The sequence below is a fragment of the Procambarus clarkii genome, chromosome 48, assembly GCF_040958095.1.
Source record: "Procambarus clarkii isolate CNS0578487 chromosome 48, FALCON_Pclarkii_2.0, whole genome shotgun sequence".
Classification (NCBI taxonomy): Eukaryota; Metazoa; Arthropoda; class Malacostraca; order Decapoda; family Cambaridae; genus Procambarus; species Procambarus clarkii.
The window spans coordinates 10377462-10398346 of record NC_091197.1 but is presented as its reverse complement, the minus strand read 5'-3'; the positions used below and the strand labels follow the sequence as shown (position 1 = coordinate 10398346).

The 20885-nt window shown below is 37.8% G+C and overlaps 1 protein-coding gene across 1 annotated transcript in view; it reads right to left on the bottom strand.

Moving 5' to 3' along the window:
• LOC138351047 (sodium/hydrogen exchanger 8-like) overlaps positions 1-20415 on the bottom strand; it is a 28077-nt gene extending 7662 nt beyond the window's left edge. The window contains exons 1-11 of the mRNA XM_069302596.1: positions 19910-20415; positions 17596-17819; positions 16508-16638; positions 15878-15958; positions 13313-13371; positions 12229-12312; positions 10499-10600; positions 10039-10217; positions 5341-5585; positions 4366-4535; positions 1947-2088 (exon numbers count right to left, since the gene is read on the bottom strand). Coding sequence (XP_069158697.1) covers positions 1947-2088; positions 4366-4535; positions 5341-5585; positions 10039-10217; positions 10499-10600; positions 12229-12312; positions 13313-13371; positions 15878-15958; positions 16508-16638; positions 17596-17819; positions 19910-20095 — 1603 coding nt within the window. The 5' untranslated portion in view covers positions 20096-20415. The remainder of the gene's footprint in view (positions 1-1946; positions 2089-4365; positions 4536-5340; positions 5586-10038; positions 10218-10498; positions 10601-12228; positions 12313-13312; positions 13372-15877; positions 15959-16507; positions 16639-17595; positions 17820-19909) is intronic.
• Positions 20416-20885: the final 470 nt, after the last annotated feature.

Here is a 20885-nt window from a genome sequence, read left to right as displayed (position 1 = left end):
GGAGTAATCTCTGGGAATTTGAAAATAGTATGACTCGTTTACTGGATTTTTTAGTTATATGTACAGAGTTTTAGTCATTCACCTGCTATACAATGACTAACTACTGTACTGTACTATATATATATGACTAAACAATGTGCAGTACAGTATTCAATTCACCTGTGGTGTGTAGAAAAGGCATATAAAATTTAATACTTCAAGGACCAAGGTAAATATACTGTACTGTACTCTGATATGGATACACGGGATACGTCTTGGATACACAGTGCACCAAGTTATGAGGTACGTGTCTCCACCAAAAACATTTTATGAATGGTGTAGTAAGCCTGTGTATCACACTCATTTTGGCAGTCATTCAAATGCTCAATTTCATTATGCCCTACGATTTATTTTGAAAAATATAAAACTGAAGAATATTTACGGCTTTAATATCTAATTTATGAACATACTGTATGTCAGTATGATACTTTGTGATTTTGTTGATGACCAAACTACACACCGGAAGATGAAAAGACGACAATGTTTTGGTCTGTCCTGGACCATTATCATTATAGCTAGTTATTGGGGAGAGGGAAGGTGTTCGCATGCTAGTGGTGGTGGGATAGCATTCGCATGCTAGCGGTGGTGGGAAAGCGTTTGCATGCTAGCGGTGGTGGGAGAGTGTTCAAATGCTAGTGGTGGTGGGAGAGCTTTCAAATGCTAGCGGTGGTGGGAGAACGTTCAAATGCTAGCGGTGGTGGAAGAGCGTTCACATGCTTCTGGTGGTGGGGGAAAGCGTTTACATGCTTGCAGTGGTGGGGGGAGCGTTCACACAGTGGTAGGGGAGGTGTTCATATGATCTAACATCACACATCATAAAAATGTTTGAAAGTGATAAGAAGTAGGATTACAAAACACATGGAATCACATCACCTACATAACCCTGGGCCACATGGGCTCAGAACAGTGTGCTCCTGCCTCTCACAACTGCTACACTACTAAGACATGGCCTTAGATTCCTTGGAAGACAAGCAAGATGCTTATGTATTATACAGAATTTGCAAAAGCTTTAAAAAAAATGTGACCATCGTGTTATTGCATACAAAATGCGCTCAAAAAGAATTGCTGGCAAAGTAGGGGGTTGGATCTTTAACTTTCTAACAAATATCTTGGAGTGTAATAATCGACAGAGTAAACTCCGGATCATTCACCATAAAAATCTCAGTCCCCCAAGATACCGTGCTTGCTCTGGTACGTTTTCTCGTCTGTATATAGACAAGGATATAAGACATAGACAAGGATACAAACTACTGTATAGTACTGTATCATCTTTTGCAGATGACACAAGGATTTTCCATGAGAGTAGACAATATAGAGGACACTGCAAACCTCCAATCTGATGTTGATAAGGTAAGAAAAGGGGGGTTTGTACATATACTTGTGGTGCAGGTGTTTATATGGTATAAGGAGAGGCTAAAGATGTTAAATATACTGAAGCTAGAAGATTGAAGAAAGAGCAGCAATATGATCACCATGTGCAAAACAATAACAGGAATCAACAAAAGTGACAAAGAAGAATTCTTGAAATCTACATCTTCAAGAACAAGGGGTCATAGACTCAAACTAAGAAAACAAAGCTGCCAAAAAATATAGAAAGTTCACTTTTGCAAACAATGGTAGACAGTTGGAACAAGTGAGGTGGTGGTGGAGGCCAGAACAGTCAGTAGTTACAAAGCATCATATGACAGTACTCGGGACACCATGAACATAGTTCTCATTCTGCAAGTACAGTCAGGCAATTACACTTAATTACACCAGATACTTAGAAGCCATTCACACCAGAACCATTTGGAGATTAAATGACTTTTAATTTTTAAAATAAAGTTTGACTTTTTATAAACTTTATATAAACCATCTTTAGACTTAAAAATAACACTAAAAATTGTTTGAAAAATTCTGTTACTTACCACTAAACCACATAATAAACATCATTTTGTAGTTGATCTGGTGGTCACGGAACTTATTAACAAGCCAAGAGAGAGGGAAAATATTCATGGCCCGACCCAGGAGGCACAGCACAATACTCCATAATACCAAGGCCAAATGAAACTGTCAAAATGGAGAGAAAAGCAACAGTGAAACATTACACTCACATCAAATCTGAATATCTTGCCTATTTTGTTGAGCTATAGTTATGTATATACAAGTACAGTAAGATATATATATATATATATATATATATATATATATATATATATATATATATATATATATATATGTCGTACCTAGTAGCCAGAACGCAATTCTGGGCCTACTATGCAAGGCCCGATTTGCCTTATAAGCCAAGTTTTCCCGAATTAATATATTTTCTCTAATTTTTTTCTTATGAAATGATAAAGCTACCCATTTCATTATGTATGAGGTCAATTTTTGTTATTGGAGTTAAAATTAACGTAGATATATGACCGAACCTAACCAACCCTACCTAACCTAACCTAACCTATCTTTATAGATTAGGTTAGGTTAGGTAGCCGAAAAAGTTAGGTTAGGTTAGGGTAGGTAGGTTACGTAGTCGAAAAGCAATTAATTCATGAAAACTTGGCTTATTAGGCAAAATGGGCCTTGCATAGTAGGCTGAGAAGTGAGTTCTGGCTACTAGGTACGACATATATATATATATATAAATATATATATATATATATATATATATATATATATATATATATATATATAATATATATATATATATATATATATATATATATATATATATATATATATATATATATATATATATATATATATATATATATATATATATATATATATATATATATATATGTATACAGTATTGTATATTGATATACATACAAGAGTTGGTAACAGTAGGCACAATCAATTCTCATATTTATATCTCAAGTATTTGTGAACTACAACCTCTGCCACTATTGCCACCTTTCTCGACAATCTTCAGGTACTTATTGCTTTTATCATACTCTCTCCTGGGCCTTCTGCTGTTTACCGGGGAGTTAAATATATGCCTAATGTCACTATCCTTTTATTATCTGCTGCTGTCATGCCTACATAATCCTAAAGATTGTCTAATGCTATCATTGTTATTTCCTCAACACATTACAGTATTGTAAGAGAAACAACCACTTCTTTCTCAAGAGAGAAACAACTCCTTTCCCCTCTGGTTCTTCGACCTCTTGATTACCCCTGATATTCCAGGTAGTGTACACTATTCAATCTCACGAACTGCAGGACTCTCTCAGACTTTATGAATGATCCTATTTTACACTCTACCCAGCCTCATTGCAGTACTGTGCCTGCCCTTGTCCATCTCTCTCATTCTGGCAGTTTATAAATGCAGAAATAACACACATTTATATCTCCACCTGTAACCTGGTGCCACTTTAAAAATGGCAAAGTCTTTTTCAATGCAGTATATACTTTCCAATGAGTACATTTTCTCTACAATCATCACTCTGCCTTCATTTTGGTTTCTTATTAATTAACTACCCTCTGTGTTTCATTCTCTTCTGTATACATCTGGCTGTTGCATCTTCTGCATTCCCTTTATTTCCTATTATATATTTTACTTATTCCTTATTGAATTTATCCCTTAGGTGCTCTATAATCTTTACCCAGCTTCCCTGTTATCATCTTTGTATCCTCTCAATGGTCTTTCCATTTATATATATATGCCTGGAGCCTGTCAGCCACCTTAGTACTGCATTAACTATTTCCTCACATACACACCTCTTAAATTTTTCACTGCTCACTTTATAGTGTTTTTCCTCGCATCCCTCCCCCCCCCCCCCTCCCCCCCTCATATACGTCTTTATCTTTGTATGAATAACCCTCCATGCAGCCTTGTTCGGCCCTGCAGATCCCTTGACTCGGTTGTCAGTCAATTGCATTCCCTGACCTTGATGGGCAGTTACTTCCTGTCATTATCTTTGCTCTCTTATGTATTTCCTAATATCCCTATCTTCAATGATATCCATTCATTGCCAAGTCCTAATTATTTTCCCTTAATCTCCATCTTGCTCTTAGAAGACCCTTGTAAACTTCACATTTTTATTTCCTTTAGCTCCACATCAGACACTCTTAGTTAGGACCCCAAAGAAAGCTGACTGGTAATTGGTGGGTGGCTTCCAGGTGTTGTTGATGATCAAGTATAAATATACGCACATTTGTCCCCAAATATACGTCCGAGTTCAAAAATATATGTACATTATAAACTGCAAATACTATATGATGTGGAGAATCAACATGTTTATACTGTACTCTATGAACTTTATAATTCTTTTAACATTTTAAAACGAAGGTATCAGACAATTTGTTGCTATAGTCAACTCATCTGAAAGTTTAAAAACTAACCTGGTGTCTAAAGCTGAAAAGTGCTAGCCCCAGGTATATGAAAACTGTACATTCAGCAATAAGGGCCAATGTTCTCATAAGATGCTGCATAGTTATCTGCATCACTGGTGACAGGTTGAAATGGGTGTAGTGCGACATCACAATTCCATTGAACAAGATCGCCATTATACCTGTAAAGGGGGAAATTTCTTTAAAGAAAATAAGCTTTATTTGTATCATCAAATGTCTAATTTAGCAACCAAATTCTGGGAATCGACAACCTTTTTTTGAATACTAATCTGGAAAGTCAGTGGCAGACTAAAATTCACAGTACTGTACTTAGGAGAATGATGTCAATTATTAGTAGTATTTCCTCAACACCCAGACTATTGATCACTTATACAGACAATGAACATTACTGATGCTAGAACTGAACCCTGTAGTACTCCACTAAGGAGTGTCACCAGTGGAGTTACCTGTTGACAAAATTATTGTTAGGAATTGGGTGTTCAGCTTGTTTCAGATCTTTTGTCTTACAGAGTGTGACTGATTTAGCAGAAGACCAAGGATATTCTCCTCTGGTTCTCCTCCCAATCACTTTGCATGACTGTTTGAAAAGATACATGCCATGGTGGGACAAAGTCATAGAGTGCCTGGCACCTGGCCTCTGTAGTAATTACCCAAGTGTAGTTACTAAATGAGAGCTACACTCGTGGTGTCCCGTCTTCCCAGTACTCTTTGTCACTTTGAAACTACTGACAGTTTTGGCCTCCACCACCACCTCACTTAACTTGCTCTGTCTACCACTCTGTTTGCAAAAGAAAACTTTCTAGTGTATGCGGACCCTCACTCAGAAAGTAACCAAGGAGGCCAGCTCAGAAAAACTAAATTCTTGTAAAGAACTATCAGAATTCGTTTATTCCAAACTCTCAGCTGATATGGTTGTGTTTAGCAGGTATTAGTGTAGATAATTAGACATACTACATATTGTATTACCTGACAAATGTATGCCCTCTGCAAGGGTGTACGGAGCATAAATGAAGACGATCATGATGCAGAGTTCGAGGGAGGTGTACTCCCTCAGAGGAACGTGCTTGAGGGTCAGAGCACTCAGCAGAGCAAAGGCTACGCCAATACCCGCTGACGCAAAGAACATAACACAGAATCTCCAGATTGTGTAAAGAACTGCTTCTCCAGATCCCATGGATGCCATAGCTGGAGATGCCATTTCAATGATGGTACTGAAATAAAGCAAAATAAAAAACATTCCTATTGGTATTCTAAGGATAATAAATAATAATATTTTAGGTGTAACTTAAAGAATATCCTTTGTATGGCATCTCGTTTGAAGCAGTGCAGTAAGGAAATGTTTTTTTTTTTCCAGATACACAGGTTACCGCAGTGTAAATAAAATTGAACTGTGTAAATAAAATTGCTAAAAAGAATAGGAATAACTCTAGGAGACTGTGGAACATCAGCAGAGATGTCAAGGTGGTGGTTATATTTTGGTAATACACTCTGGAACATTATCTTATAGGACAAGAACAAGCATACAAGAATATACAAAGAGAATTGCAGAATTCATTAAAGTGAATGGGAGACTAGTGAAGGTTTTAAAATACATGTGAAAATAATGCAGCATTGTGTTGTTTCTTTATGACTTTAAAATATATACAGTATACAGTGTGTCCTCACTTAAATGAACTATATGAGGTGAGGCATTTTGTTCCATAAGGAATTTTGTTTGACCTGCCAAGACCCAAGGCAACCCCATTCCTTCAAGGAAAACAATCAATGGGCTTACATCCACTATAATGCATGAAAATGTTTGCGATTTACCTTCACAAACTAACGACAAGATTGCCATTAGTGCTGTCATATGTACTTTAAATACATATGACAGTATGTATTTAAAGGCCGAGTAAATAAACTGATGGGAGAGTAGTTTAGTGAAATACCGTCATTAATAACAATGAAGCACATTTGGGCACATACAAATCCATTATAACACATCAGGAATAATCAAGTGTACCTTTGTCTTTAAGGAAAAAGAAGTATTGTTCAACTGTATAAATCTCTGGTGTTTACTTGAGTTCTTGTATCCAAGCATGGCTCATCTTCAGAAAGACATAGCTTCTTTGAAGAATGTTCAACACCGGGCAACAATACTAAGTACAGTACAACAATACTAGTTCCATAACTAAGTCACCTCTCATACCAGGAACAGCCGAGGGCCACATGGCGAACATCACAGTAAACCAGACACGACAGGGATGATCGCATCAAAACTTTTAAAATACTGAACAATTTGGAGGATATTGAGCCAGACAATTTCTTCAAAATGTCAGATGTAACACAAACAAGGAGCAACAGTTTCAAGCTCAACAAACCACAATGTAGAACAGAAAACAGGAGATGCTTTTTCACTCATAGGGTTATTAACCCATGGAACCGCATACCTGCCGAAGCAACAAATGCCAAAACTATGTTGAACTTTAAAATATATTTAGGTTGAAAAAATCAACAGGACAAATAGGGGGATCTTTGGGAAGCTGCTGGCTTCCCGCCCTCGTCAAGGTCACTAGTGTGTTAGTGACCCTCGGGTAAATTCAAGTAAATTTTTTTGTATTAATCATCTATATTAAACAAAAATTATCAGAAAGTTGATTTATAACAGTATGTATTTATAAATTTGAATATTGCATATAATAGAGCAATTATTGATAACCAATTTCATATCAAAGTCCTAACTCCTGTATATAAGAATTATTGGTGGGTGCAAACATTATGTATTGACCCGATTCGGTAGGGGGTTGCCCCTTTTGAATCGGATACGGAGGCAGTTGAACTGGATTGATTACCACTGAAAACAAAAATATCAGAGGTAACCATGTTATTGCCATTAAATGTTGTTACTTAGTAACTACTTTATCTAATCTTACTGCAATAAACTTGATACAAATTATAATTATATGTACCATCGAAGCACAACTAATCTCCACCAGATTATAAAATCAACTCATCTTTAATGCAATTTATACAGTAATATAAATTATTATTATTAATAAATTTTAATACTGTAAATTGTATTGATGTTATGTACACACACAGCAATAAAGGCAGAAATGATAGTTGTAGTTCAAGAAAAATTATGAAAGACAAAAATGTTATGAATGATGTGAGGCTAGGTTCCATTCCCGATGATACCTGAGGTTTGGCGGACTCCAGGTGGGTAATTGGAGTGGAAGAAATGATTTAAATGAGGATATAGAAAATGTTTTGATAAAATATGTAGAGCAAATAACAAGATGCTTTGAGAGAAGGTAAACAAATGTATGAAAAGATGATGAATATGTTTTGGGGAATGAATTCACCAAGGGATGAATTTAATGAGGAAGAAAAAGTAGTTTGATGAGTTGATGAGAGGTGCTAGTGTTTGCAAGTGATCAATAGTATTGTGTCCATCTATATACAATGCATCATTTAATGCATCATTTAATCACTAACCATTTTCAGCTTCTACAATCCAAGGTGATGCTACTTTTACCTTATCTTTCATTCAGCTTTAATAATTCATTACCTTTTAATTTCATTTCACATGCCTTAATTTGAAATTTATTATGAAAAGCACATCATTTAAATGTACTATAATCTTCATCTATTCCTCTCACATTCCACTCATCCACTACTCATATTCTAAGCAACTGCAAGCACATCTCTGTGACTCAGGCAAAGTACACCCCGTTGTTGAAGGAAAAGGAAGCTAAGGTGTCCAAGGCCAAGTGTGCTCTACTGCCCGAGGCCAAGTGTGCCCTACTGTCCGAAGCCAAGCACGCCCCAATGTCTGAAGCCAATACAATAACATATACATACAACTTGATAATGGTTTAGGACGGACTGAAACGTCCTCGCTTCTCCATCTTCTGATGTGTTGTTTGGTCATCATATTTTTAGCCATGTTGTGACTCATTGTTTGCACAATAACAGACAGACAGACAGTATGGTTTTCGAACAGGAAGATTCTTTGTAACATCTCTACTTGGTTTCTATGATAAAGCCACAGAGATTTTATAGGAAAGAGATGGTTGGGTTCACCGTGTTTATTTGGAATTAAATAAAAATAAAAAGTAAGGGCTTTTAACAGAGCCCCACACAAGAGGTTGTTCTGGAACATGCTGGAGGCATTACAGGCAGACTGCTGACAATGGATGAAAATTTTCTGACAAAGATGAGGGTGGTAATCAGAAGTAATGTATCACACAGAAGTGTTACCAGTGGAGTACCACAGGGTTCAGTTCTTGTGCCAGTAATGTTGATCACCTATATGAACAATCTACCAGAAGGAATACAGAACTATATGAACATGTTTACTGATGATGCTAAGCTACTAGGCAAAATAAGAGACTTAGATGATTGTCATGCCATTCAAGATGACCTGGACAAAACAAATGTATGGAGCAACATTTGGCAAATGGAACTGAATGTGAATAAATGCAATATTATGGAATGTGGATTAGGAGAAAATAAGCCACACACAACCTACACATGTGGAAAGACACTAAAGAACCCTGACAAAGAAAGAGATCTAGGGGTGATTATGAATAGCAGACTCACACAGGACCAGATAAAGGACATTGTGTGAGGAACATGTGCTACACTTTCCAATTTCAGAATTGCTTTTAAATATATGGATGGTAAAATGGTAAAAAAACTGTTCAACACTTGTGAGATCAAAACTGGACTATACTGTGGTTATATGGTGCCCTTATCTCAAGAAGCACATCAATAAACTAGAAAAAGTGCAAAGACCTTCCACAGAGTGGCTTCTGGAACTGAAAAACAAGAGTTACAAGGAGAAGCTAGAGGTGTTAAATATGCCAAAGCTAGAAGATAGAAGAATTAGGTGTGACAGAATCAATCCACACAAAATAATAATAGGAATCCTTAAAATTAACAAAGACGAATTCTTGAAACCTGCAGCTTCAAGAACAAGAGGTCACAGACTTCGGGTAAGGACACAAAGGTGCTGGAAAATATTAAAAAATTCTCTTTTGCAAATGGAGTAGTAGATGGTTTGAACACGTTATGTGAGAAGGTAGAGGATGCCAAATCCATCAGTAGTTTCAAAGTGTCATATGACAAAAGCACTGGGAAGATGGGACAACATGAGCATAGCTCTAATCCTGTAACTGCACTCAGGTAATTACACCCCGACGTCTGAAGCCAAGCACACCCTGATGTCCGAAGCCGAGCATGCCCCAATGTCTGAAACCAAGCAGGACCCTGATGTCTATTTCTGAGCATGCCCTGGCTTTGAAGCCAAGCATGCCTCGGCCTTTAAAATCAATTACACCCTGGCCTTTGAAGCCAAGCACGCCCCGGAATCACAGCCAAGCGCACTGGCTTCCGAGGCTAAGCACATCCTGGTGTCCAAGGCCAAACACATCCCAATAACGTTATACTTTTTCAATGGTGAAGGTGTCAGTTTGACATACAATTGCTCACACACTTTACCCTGCAGCTCCACATTAACACACTGAACTTCATAAATTGATCCCTCTAAAATTGGTTTACTATACTGTACTCTACATTCCCCGAGAAACCACGCAAAGCTCCTGCTGTTGTAACCATCTGCTGCATACTCTTCATAAACATAAGCATAATCATGATGAACAAATCATTATAATGCTTCACCTGGTGAGAACGATGGAGACAGCATCATTGAGGATACTTTCCCCAAACACCAGCATGTAGAGCACTTGGTCCACATTTAGGGCATGGAAGATGGCTAATGTTGCCACAGGATCCACAGCTGATATAAGAGAGCCAAAGGCAAAGCTCTCCACAAAACTTAGTTGGTATACTACATCAGCCTGCGGTTAATAAGCAATGTGCACAGGTAAAAACATGCACTCATATAGACCACAAAAGTGAACTGAAACTAAATATACCTGTTACAAAATTATATTATCATTAACTAGTTAGCAATACAGAGGAGAAATATTACGTTTCACACCAGAAAATCCATGTGTAATTTATAGAGAAAAAGAAAATGACTTAAATTTACAATATATATATTCAGATGATTGTAATGGCTCCATAAATATACTCAAAACAGATTTTTATACTTAATTTAATATTAACATGAGCTTACCTGTCCCAAGAGATAAACCCCTCCGCCAACAATCAGTGCGGAGATCAATGTGCCCATCACTGCAAACACAACTATGGATCCAATGTTTTGAAAGAAGTTGCCCTGGGTAAGACAAAGCACAAATTACATCACATTACGCATTATAATACAAGTGCATTATTGTAATCAGGTAACAAAAACCAGTGATGAATGTAATGAAATATCTCTTTCTGGTGGTTCCCTAGTGGCTCCTTTGTTTTAGCTACCTGGGTACCCACACATCAGAAAATGGTGAAAGTCATTTCTCCATTTTCTAGTGACTGGCTTATGACCTTGATAACTGGCTGGTGTGGGTTCCTGGTGGGTTCCACGTGTCTACTAGCCAGGGATCTGGTTCTTTCCCAGCTTGCCAGGGTTGGGGTCCTGGTGAGCTGTACGAATTCCTAGCTGGTTCCATTCCACGATTGGACTTGGCTGGGGTTCATGTGGGATTCTTGGTTGGTTTCGTTTACCCCTTCCTCTGGGGGCCTTGACCCGACTGGAACACCACTGTCTGATGGCGCAGAGTCAGTGCCAGGTGACTCGGCAATTGCTCGAACAGTTATGCAAAGCCTGAATTTTAGCTTCGTTGTTTTCCCCCTAAGTAGAATTTGGCTTTGATGGTTGTTCTGGTATCTATCTCTGCAGCCCCTTTTGCCGTTGCCGTGATTATTGGGTGCAGGCCTCATTGGCCTTTCACTGGCTGCTGCACCGCCGACTTTATCTTCAGGCTTTTTAAGGTTCGGTTCCCTGGTGTCTTCACTGATGCCTCAGCTCTGGGTTGAGGCTTTGTGACCAGTGCTCGCCAAGCTGGCCAGGGCCACTGGTCTCCTCCCCCTTCATTCAGCACATAAAGTACTACAGTGTGGGAATTTGCAGCCATGTGGCATGCACTGCAGAGGATTCAGATTATCTCAGGCTCAGGGCTTTGTTTCCATTTGGACTGTTCACCCATGGTTCAGTGTCTCAACCAGATGGAAGGAGTAGTTCTCTTTGGTTCCTGTCATCTGTCACAATATCGGGGACAAATGCCAGAACATCCGGTAAATGGGAACGAGTCCTGTGATTCTCCGCAATAAAAACTCCAAAGAACACTGGCAGCTGAACATGGAGCTGCCACTTGCCTACATCCTTGGGAAGCTCTGGAGCAAACAAGTAGTTCTCAAGTAGTGCAAAGATAAAAACAAAACAAAAAAAACACTGCCCAAGACCACCTGAAAGGCTGAACTCACTTCCTGCCATTCAAGTGTCTAGGTTCAAGAGAATCCTTGCCAAGCCCCTTAAAGAAAGTAGAGGATTTCCAGAGAGAATCAAGGGCCTTATACCAAAGCCAAAAGGCAGATGCAGACCCGAAGGAGGCCAGGCCCATAAATGAGATAAGGTCCTGATCCAGCAGGAGGAACTGAAAAATATCTGGACTTTATATTTGGATGCATTTTGTGGGTTCATGTGCAGGTGAATGTAACAGCTCAGGAACAGCTTTCATAATTTATCACGTCTAAGACAATCAATTGCCCAAAATGCTGTACGCATTAGTGTCTTCATGCATAGTATGTACTAGCTGTATCTAGAAATCCAACATTTTGTTTGTAACTCATCTTTTATGTATTTACTTTTACCTGAATAAACATTTACTTATTATTATTATTTATTTATATAATTCTATTGGAAAGTTGGATGTAAGTTAAATTTGAATGGGGACATTTACTTACCTTGTGAAGATTGTAGCCCGACTCAAATATAATGGGGGGAAGGATGACCAAGAAGAACACCGTGGGAGAGAACGTTTCCTCCTTCTGTTACATCAAAATGAATGTAATAATTAATAAAAGTAATGGAGCAAATGAAATACTACATTATGATAACATGATTTCTCGCTGCTAAAATTACTGTTATAATTGAGTAAAAGCAAGCTTGTGACTTTAATTTTAACTACAGTACTATTTTCTGATTCCAAGAAAATGATTATTTCCTTGTATACGTGTACTGTATTAATACTTTAATAATCTTCAGATCAACCTTCACAATTCAAAGGTATGCAGCACATCAACATACAGTATATGTAGCTTTCTAAATAGTTCCACTTTTTTTTGTCATTTATAACAGGTTTCAAATACCAATTTTATAATTTTAAGACTTTTTTTTTTTTTTAGAAAAACAACCTTAACAGAAAAGTCCAATTCCTGCTTCATAGCAATAGGCAATAATCTAGGTTATACTGTACGCAAAACAACATTTTTAGATTTTTAATTTATGAGGAAAGTTATCCTTCTCCAATGAAATATTATTAACATATCAAGCACTGAATGCAATGAGATGCCCTTTTCTGGTATGTTCTCTGAATTAAGCACTGGCCTTTGCCTGGTGCACTTGGCAAAGGCCCACTACTCCTTACCAGGAGATAGCAATAATATCTGGCTTTATCTAAGAGATGTGGGAAGGCTTGAAAATCAAATATCACCTCTAGACTGAGAACAAATCCACCAGAAAGCATAAGTACAACAAAACAAGCAACTGCTTGGAGTAAATTAGGTACGGTACTATGAGGAGACGAGGCAAACCATCACCGCCACAGTTCAGTACATACACTAACTTGTACTGACTGGTCCATTTTTACAGGTCTAAAAGTACTAATCTCCATAGAATCATGATTCTACTGTATTCAAATTATATGAAGCATTTTCCTATAAGGGTATATCACTACTTCAAGACAACAGGAATACAATACTGTTCAGTAATAAAACAATTACAGTAATAAAATTATAAATAATGAAATAGTAAAGAAATCGATTTTACCTGCCAGTTTGCTATATGTTGGCTGTACAAAATCTTCAGCACCATACCAATCACACCACCTGCCAACACAATGAAAAACCTTTATGGTATATTTACAAAATGATTACAATTACAGTACAGTTCATGCAATGTTTCTCATCACAATACCTGTATATGAATATCTTGCAAATCATTCGTTGAATGTAATGAAATGCACTATTCTGGTGGTCTCTCTGTAACTTCCTATAGATTACATGCTGGTACAACCAAGCCTTATGAATCACATGAGGCCTCCATGACCCACAATGATCTACTTTTTTTCTGCTGGAATTTTTTTGTGCAGGCCTTAACCTCTGGCTGGCCTGCTATGTGTTACAGGGGGTAGTCCTCCATTATACAAACACCCACTATACAAACACTCGCCCATGAAAACTGCCTCCCATGTCCCAGTTTTTGTGCTACAATTCACACACATACATGTAGTGGTCCAGGAATGCATCCCTCATTAACAGCATTGTGCTTGTGAGAAATCTTGTTCCATGTTCTGAACAAATGCTTTACAAACACCTTTTCACAATGTAACCTGCTCATAGTTGAGGGACACCCTGTACTTATGTCAATATTACCTAAGCAGTGGACGAGTGTTTGACTCTTATGTTGACTTCAGTATGTTTATGTTCATGTATTTTACAATTGCATTTTTAAGTATCAGTGGTAATCTGATTTAATTTGTAAATGCACTGTGCTAGATAATGTTCCAGTGATCTTTCTTACATTTCTCCACATCGTTGACATTGTGGAGAACCTTCCAGGTTCTCTGGAACCTGGAAGCTTATTTCTCATGCATATGGATATCCAAGCTTGATATGGTGCATGTGCAGCTATTTTCTTCCATTGTGCCCTCTCAATAAAACAATCAGTTCATAGTTAAAACTCTTGTACAATCCTCCAGGTCTTTACACTGCAACTGCTGCATTACGATCACTGTACATCTTCTGCATTGCCTTAACTCTTAATTGTTTTAACTGTGCTTGACTGTGGTATGTTAATGTTTATATTCCTCCTTTTAGTTGTAGTTTTTGCAGCTTCATTTGCAATATCATTACCTGATATGCCTACATGATTTGGCACTCGGTGTTTGCATTAAAGTTTTAACTTTTGTGAAAAGGTGTACAGTGGTACCTCGGAATGCGAGTGTCCCTGTATGCGAGTTTTTCGGAAGACGAGCAGAATTTACTCCAAAAATATGTCTCGGAAGGCGAGGGTTACCTCGGGACGCGAGTTTGTTGATACGTGTACAGGCCGACTGGCGCGTGGTGGCATGGCGATCGCGCCTCAGTTTACCAGTGTCTCGTGTCCAGTGACTATCCCACCTGAATTCTTCACAAGGATTTACAGTTTTTTATCGTTTTTTTTGGCCATTTGAGCATAAAAGTTGTCATTATATATCTTGCCATGGGTCTCAAGAAACCCATTGGTAAGGTTCAACCTAAGAAAATAGCTGTGAGTAGAGGCAGTAAAGGATGTCCCTTCTTGATTAAGAAAATGTGTGAAGTATGGGAAGAACTGCAAAGTTTTGTTGAAAAAACTCACCCAGATAAAGCTGTAGCAGGCCGTTGCATTGACCTTTTAAATGATAATGTGATGTCTTACTACAGACAAGTGTTAAAATGTAGGGAAAAACAAGTGTCATTAGACAAATTCTTAGTAAAACAAGCAAGTCCTAGTGGTATGCAGGCAAAATGTGCCAGAGTGTGCATACCAGTGAAGTCCTCACTGCCTGATGTGATAATGGAAGGGGACTCCCCTTCCAAACAGTAACTCCTCTCTTCCTCCCACCTCCTCACCATCTTCCAGACGCCTACAGCATTCAACAGCAAGGTAAGTAATAACTTGAACATAGTTTTGTAGGTTTATTTAGATGAATTAGGTATAAAAATTTAGTTTGATGTGGGGTTTTTGGGGTAGTCAGGAATGGATTTAATTCATTTCCCTTTATTTCTTATGGGGAAATTAGCTTCGGAATGCGAGTTTTCGGAATACGAGGCATCTCCAGGAACCAATTAAACTCTTAAATTGAGGTATGCCTGTACTTCATCACAATGGCACTTTTGTTGCAAAGGTTTATATAGCAGTTCTCAAATATTTATAATGTAGTATGATGATATGCTTATTGGCTCAGCAAGAGCATGTTCTAAAGCTATTTGAATGGCTTTTTCCCTGTAAAGTGGGGCATGTATGTGAGTCTTCAACAACATGAGTTCCTTTGTGTGAGAGTAGAGTAGTGGTCCTGCATAAGTGGATAAGTATAGCCATCAGGTAGTCTGAAGATCAGTGAAAGAAAAATTTACAAGTCCAGTTCTAAAGTGTGCACACACACACACACACACACACACACACACACACACACACACACACACACACACACACACACACACATTAATGCCTTGTATAACATTAAAAAATCATAGCACCAAGCACACAAAAATATGACAAAAATTACAAATATTAAAACCTTTTTAAATCCTGAAATATACTGCAGAGCTCTTCCGATGATAAGCTCCAAAGCTTAGGATTGTAACTCACCAACTATAACACAGGCCACACTCTCTGGGAGGTAGTTCAGCTTAGTCTTCAGGAGAAAGAAGATCAGTATCACACACACAGCTGAAAAAATATACCAAACAGTAGAGAAATAATTCTGTAAGTACTAATCGTAAACAATATCAACAAAAGATTGACCACAATGTCTATCTATACTGTATTTCAAGGGCATAGTTAGAGAGGAATATGTTATTCTGGTTAATTTTAGAATTGCTTACACACATAAAATGAGTTAGCGTATGTTAAATAATGTTTGACACACACAAAACCAAAATCAGAGTATGCAGTAATAGTGTGGGGCTCATATCCAGAAGGAAATAAATCATTTAATGTAATTAAACACTTTTTTTTGCTGGGTCACTTCATAGTTCATGGAACATAGCATTGAGGCTGCCAATCCGTAGGGTATCAGAATGGCAAGGTGCCATTGCATCACAGACACTAGCTGTGTTTATTTTAGTACACTAAAAGCTAATTTGCGTCTGTGCTGCACATCCAAAAATATTAAAAGTCAAGCTAATATTTATGCACAGAAAATTCCATTTTGCCAACTTGTATAGTGACTACATACAAGCTGATGACCAGCTAATTACAAATAATGATTGCACTTACCAAGTACGCAGAGTATGAGAAATATGGAGAGGGACGAGAGGTGTTCTTGCTCCGCAGCACCTACTTCAGGGAGGTCAACACTAGTGTGGCATGGTTGGGTTTCATTGGCAGCCTCAACATCAACAGCAACTCTGCAGTAAAGCATCAACTCCATATCACACCGACACATTGTTGGGAAGTGATCTGCTTCTATAATACAGTACTGTGTCTTTACACTAACACTAACCATTGGAATAGCTTCCAATAAGAGTGAATTCATGGATAGCTAAAAGTCATGTTTTGTTGTCTCTCTCTGACTTAAAAACTTCCATTATTATCAAATGAATGCTGTTTAGTTTCTGCCTGCATATTAATATCCTTGTAGTCTCTTATTGAATTAATTAAGTGCTATCTATAGCTCTTCTACTGTGTGAGACTCTTCTCTCACACAAAGGAACTCATGCTGTTGAAGACTCAAATACATGCCCCACCTTACAGGGAAATAGCCTATTTTTCCTTTTGCCCACAACTTTCCAGCTTTCTTGCTATATATCCTCCTGCCTCACATCAATGGTCAGCTCCTTACCTCCATTAGAAGCTTCATTGCTCCTTCAGACTGTTAAACTCCAACCTAAGTGTTAGGCAGAAATCATACAGGGCTCGAGGAGAGACTGTAACCTGTGCCATTGTTGATACAGAGAATAATCTATTGAAAAAACAAACACCAAGACATGTCTAAGCTGAAAGTGCCTAATGAAGTGGGGGAGGGGGGGGGGGGGTTCTCGCTATGTATACAGGTAATTTTTTTTCTACAGCAACAGGAAACCTCCTTGACTTTCTCCTGAAGCAGTAATCGCAAATTTATCTTTTGTTATGGTATATTATGAAAAACTTGAGGAAAGTGAGCTCTCACATCATATGACATATTAGAAGGGGTTATAAAGATTTTTATGTTACATAAAAAAATATCGAACTCATGTTTTCCTCAGCTGTGGAACTTTCCATTGCCATTTTTCTCACAAAACTGTAGCTTAACAATATATTTCTGGAAAACAACCCTCAAAAATATTTATTAAAATTAATTACTGATGAGCATTTAAGTATTGTACCCATCTGTGTCTTGTCCCTCTGGCTCCCCATCATCCTTGGTGCAGTGCTGAGGGTAAAAGGAGGTTAACTTGCTGTAATCCTCAGAGGTAATGTTGCAAACATTGCTGATGGTGTTATTCCCGACATGAAGACTGATCTGTGGAGCCTCTGTGGTGGTGGTGGTGGTGGTCATAGGCACTGTTCTCACTGAAGATGTGGGAAGGAAGCCTTTGGCATCAGCATCCTGTAGAAATTAATCTATCATATATATAAGGCACAATAATGTACAGTATTTATACCAAAAATCTACTTTATACTTAATTCTTGTTTTAGTAGTATTCCCACACTCTTGGAATACTACTAAATACATACAGTGCAATACTGTATGTAAATAAATAGTAAATACTGTAATACAGTGCAATGTATCTTCCCGTTTACATTTGTGACACTAACTTCAGTTTCTCTTTACTGAGAGATTAGTCTCACACTCCCAATGATGTACATACGTAGCTTATGTCCACAACATCACTTAATAATGATAAAAACAAGTACATCTGCAAATATTTAATAATGGTATCAAAGAAGATCCTAACAGTGCTAAAGACTATGTGCATGGTTCCGATGTGTACTGTGGATGTTTTGCATTATGAACATTGTAACCCAATGCTGGCTACAACGTTCATAATGCGAGGCAGACATCCACAGCACACAGCCTCGGTTTGGTGCATCGACGCATCATGAAACAGGACCTCGTGTTCCTTTAGAAAATGAACATGTGGAAAATTATTCACATTTAGGATTTAGTGACCAGGATTCTGTAATAAAAGCAGTGTTGTAGCTAGAATTAGCGATGTATTACCCCATAACTCATTATCATTTTCTCCTAGCTTTGTTTACATTATGCCTTCTTTAAAAGTTGTAAAGTGGAACCTCAGTTTTCGAATGCCCCCGTTTTCAAATTTTTCAGTTCTCAAGCTCAATTTCTTCAAAAAATTTGACTCAGTACTCGAAGTTTACATTGCACGAGTTTGTCAATACACATATAACTGACCGAGTACATAGCGTGCTTCAGTTTACCAGTGTCTCCCGCCTAGTGATATCGCATTTGAATTCTTTGTGAAGAATTTCATTGTTTTTGTGTTTTTTTGGTTTCTGAACATAAAAGTTATTATATATCATGCCATGGGTTCCAAAAATGTCAATGGTAAAGTTCAACCTAAGAAAATAGTTGTGAGGATGATGATAGAGGAAAAACAAGATCATTAATAGTGAGTCTCACTACAAACAAGTGTTAAAACTTAGGGAAAAACAAGTGTCTATAGACAGATTCTTAGTAAGACAAGCAAGCAGTGAGCCACAGCCAGGTCTTAGTGGTATGCCTGCAAAACGTAAGAGAGTACCCTAGAAATGTCATCACTGCTTATGTTATAATGGAAGGGGGACTCCCCTTCCAAACACTAACACCTCTCTTCCTCCCCTTTTTCTGTCTTCCATATGTGAACAAGAGTCCTCAATAAAGGTAAGGTACCTATGAGTATTATTCTGTATAAAGTGCATTTTTTAGTTAATATTTTTGGGAGTGTGGAACGGATTACAGTAATTCAATTTACATTATTTTTTATGGAAAAATTCATTTCGGTTTTCGAATTGTCTCTGGGAACGAATTAAATTTGAAAACTAAAATACCACTGTACAGTATATCATTTACTAAATACCTTGAACTATGTTTATGTTTGCTTACTTCCTGTTAAGTATTGTTTCATCACATCTTCATATCACCCTAATGAATTTCTTAAATGTTTTGAGTATTAGTTTCTTCATTAATTATACTATACATTGTAACACTCATTAATCCAATCCACAGTATATTATTCTTTTGAATATTTTTTTTAAATACAATAATTATTATTATTATTACACAGAGTAATCACACTAATGTGATGTGTCAATGAGAAAATCCGTAGGAGCCGTGATGAGGGTTCAAACCTATGTGGCGGGTGTTTGTGGCCTAGTTGACTAAAGCGTGTGAACACCTACAGCATAGATTTGAACCCTCATCACAGCTCCTACAGATTTTCTCATTATTATTATTATTATTATGCCATATTGTATGACTGTAGTACAATATCTACAAAATCAAGGTTATACAATGTGTCAGGCTCATATCTGCATTGTGAGCCAAAAAATTTGTGCAAATGTACTGCATAGAAAAAAAAAGGCATCCCTACATTAAATATGGCATAAAGATGTTATATAATATACAAGCCAGCACACACAAATGATCATACAACAATGCACAGTATACGTCAAAAACGAAATACACGAAGAGCAAACCTTCAACTCGGCTTCATCTCGAACAGCCATGGGCTTGACGCCACTCTGCCCTGGCCCGGGTACTGTCGTGGCATTCTTTTTACCATTGTCCGAGAACTGGCCAGTCTTGGCTTGGCCGTCCAAGGTGGAGACGTCTCCCAACACAACACACAACCCTGCTGACACCACTAGTAGCCTCCACTGCATTATCACCAGCTCTAAACTCAAGAGTGCTGATACTTTATTCTTGACTTAGGGTGCCAAGTCCCTTCTGGTCTGTCATTGTCTCCAGACCAACCAGCAGCGCCTTGCTCGTATTAACACAAGCTGACCGTATCTCCAGCTGTAGATAACACAACCAGACTGTGGACTACCACCAGTTAACTGTTGTACTAGCTTCTAGCTACAGTGGGATGACTGTGACAACAACCAAGTTGTTGTTGTTGGTTGAGGGGCGACGACGATCACAACAGTGACCGTAGCATCAGCTGATTGGACTCAATGTGACAACAGCTGACTGTGAGCGGATACTAGTCACTTGCCCGAAACGCTATGCGTATTTGCCCAAAACGCTATGAGTATTAGTGGCTTTAGGTATTGTATGTACTAGCTCTATATATAAATCCAACATTATGTTTGTAAATCAACTATGTATGTACTTTTCCTGAATAAAAATTTATTTGTTATTTATTTATACTTAGTACAGTAGACGGATCGAACACATTTTCACCATTTCGGACACAAAATTTGTGATTGGTCATAGTATAACTACATATATAATGCTATTAACAGTTAAAAGTCTTATAGTTAATAGACATATAGTTATTAAATGAAGTTCAGTGATGTGATGGATATAATCCGGGCTTTATAAGAACGATGCCCGCTAGCATAAACAATACACATCTAAAGGCCCACAAACATGATCGAACGCACTAAACACTAGACTGTAGCCAGTTTTTTGGTAAACTCCTATTACATTTACTATGTGATAGTTATA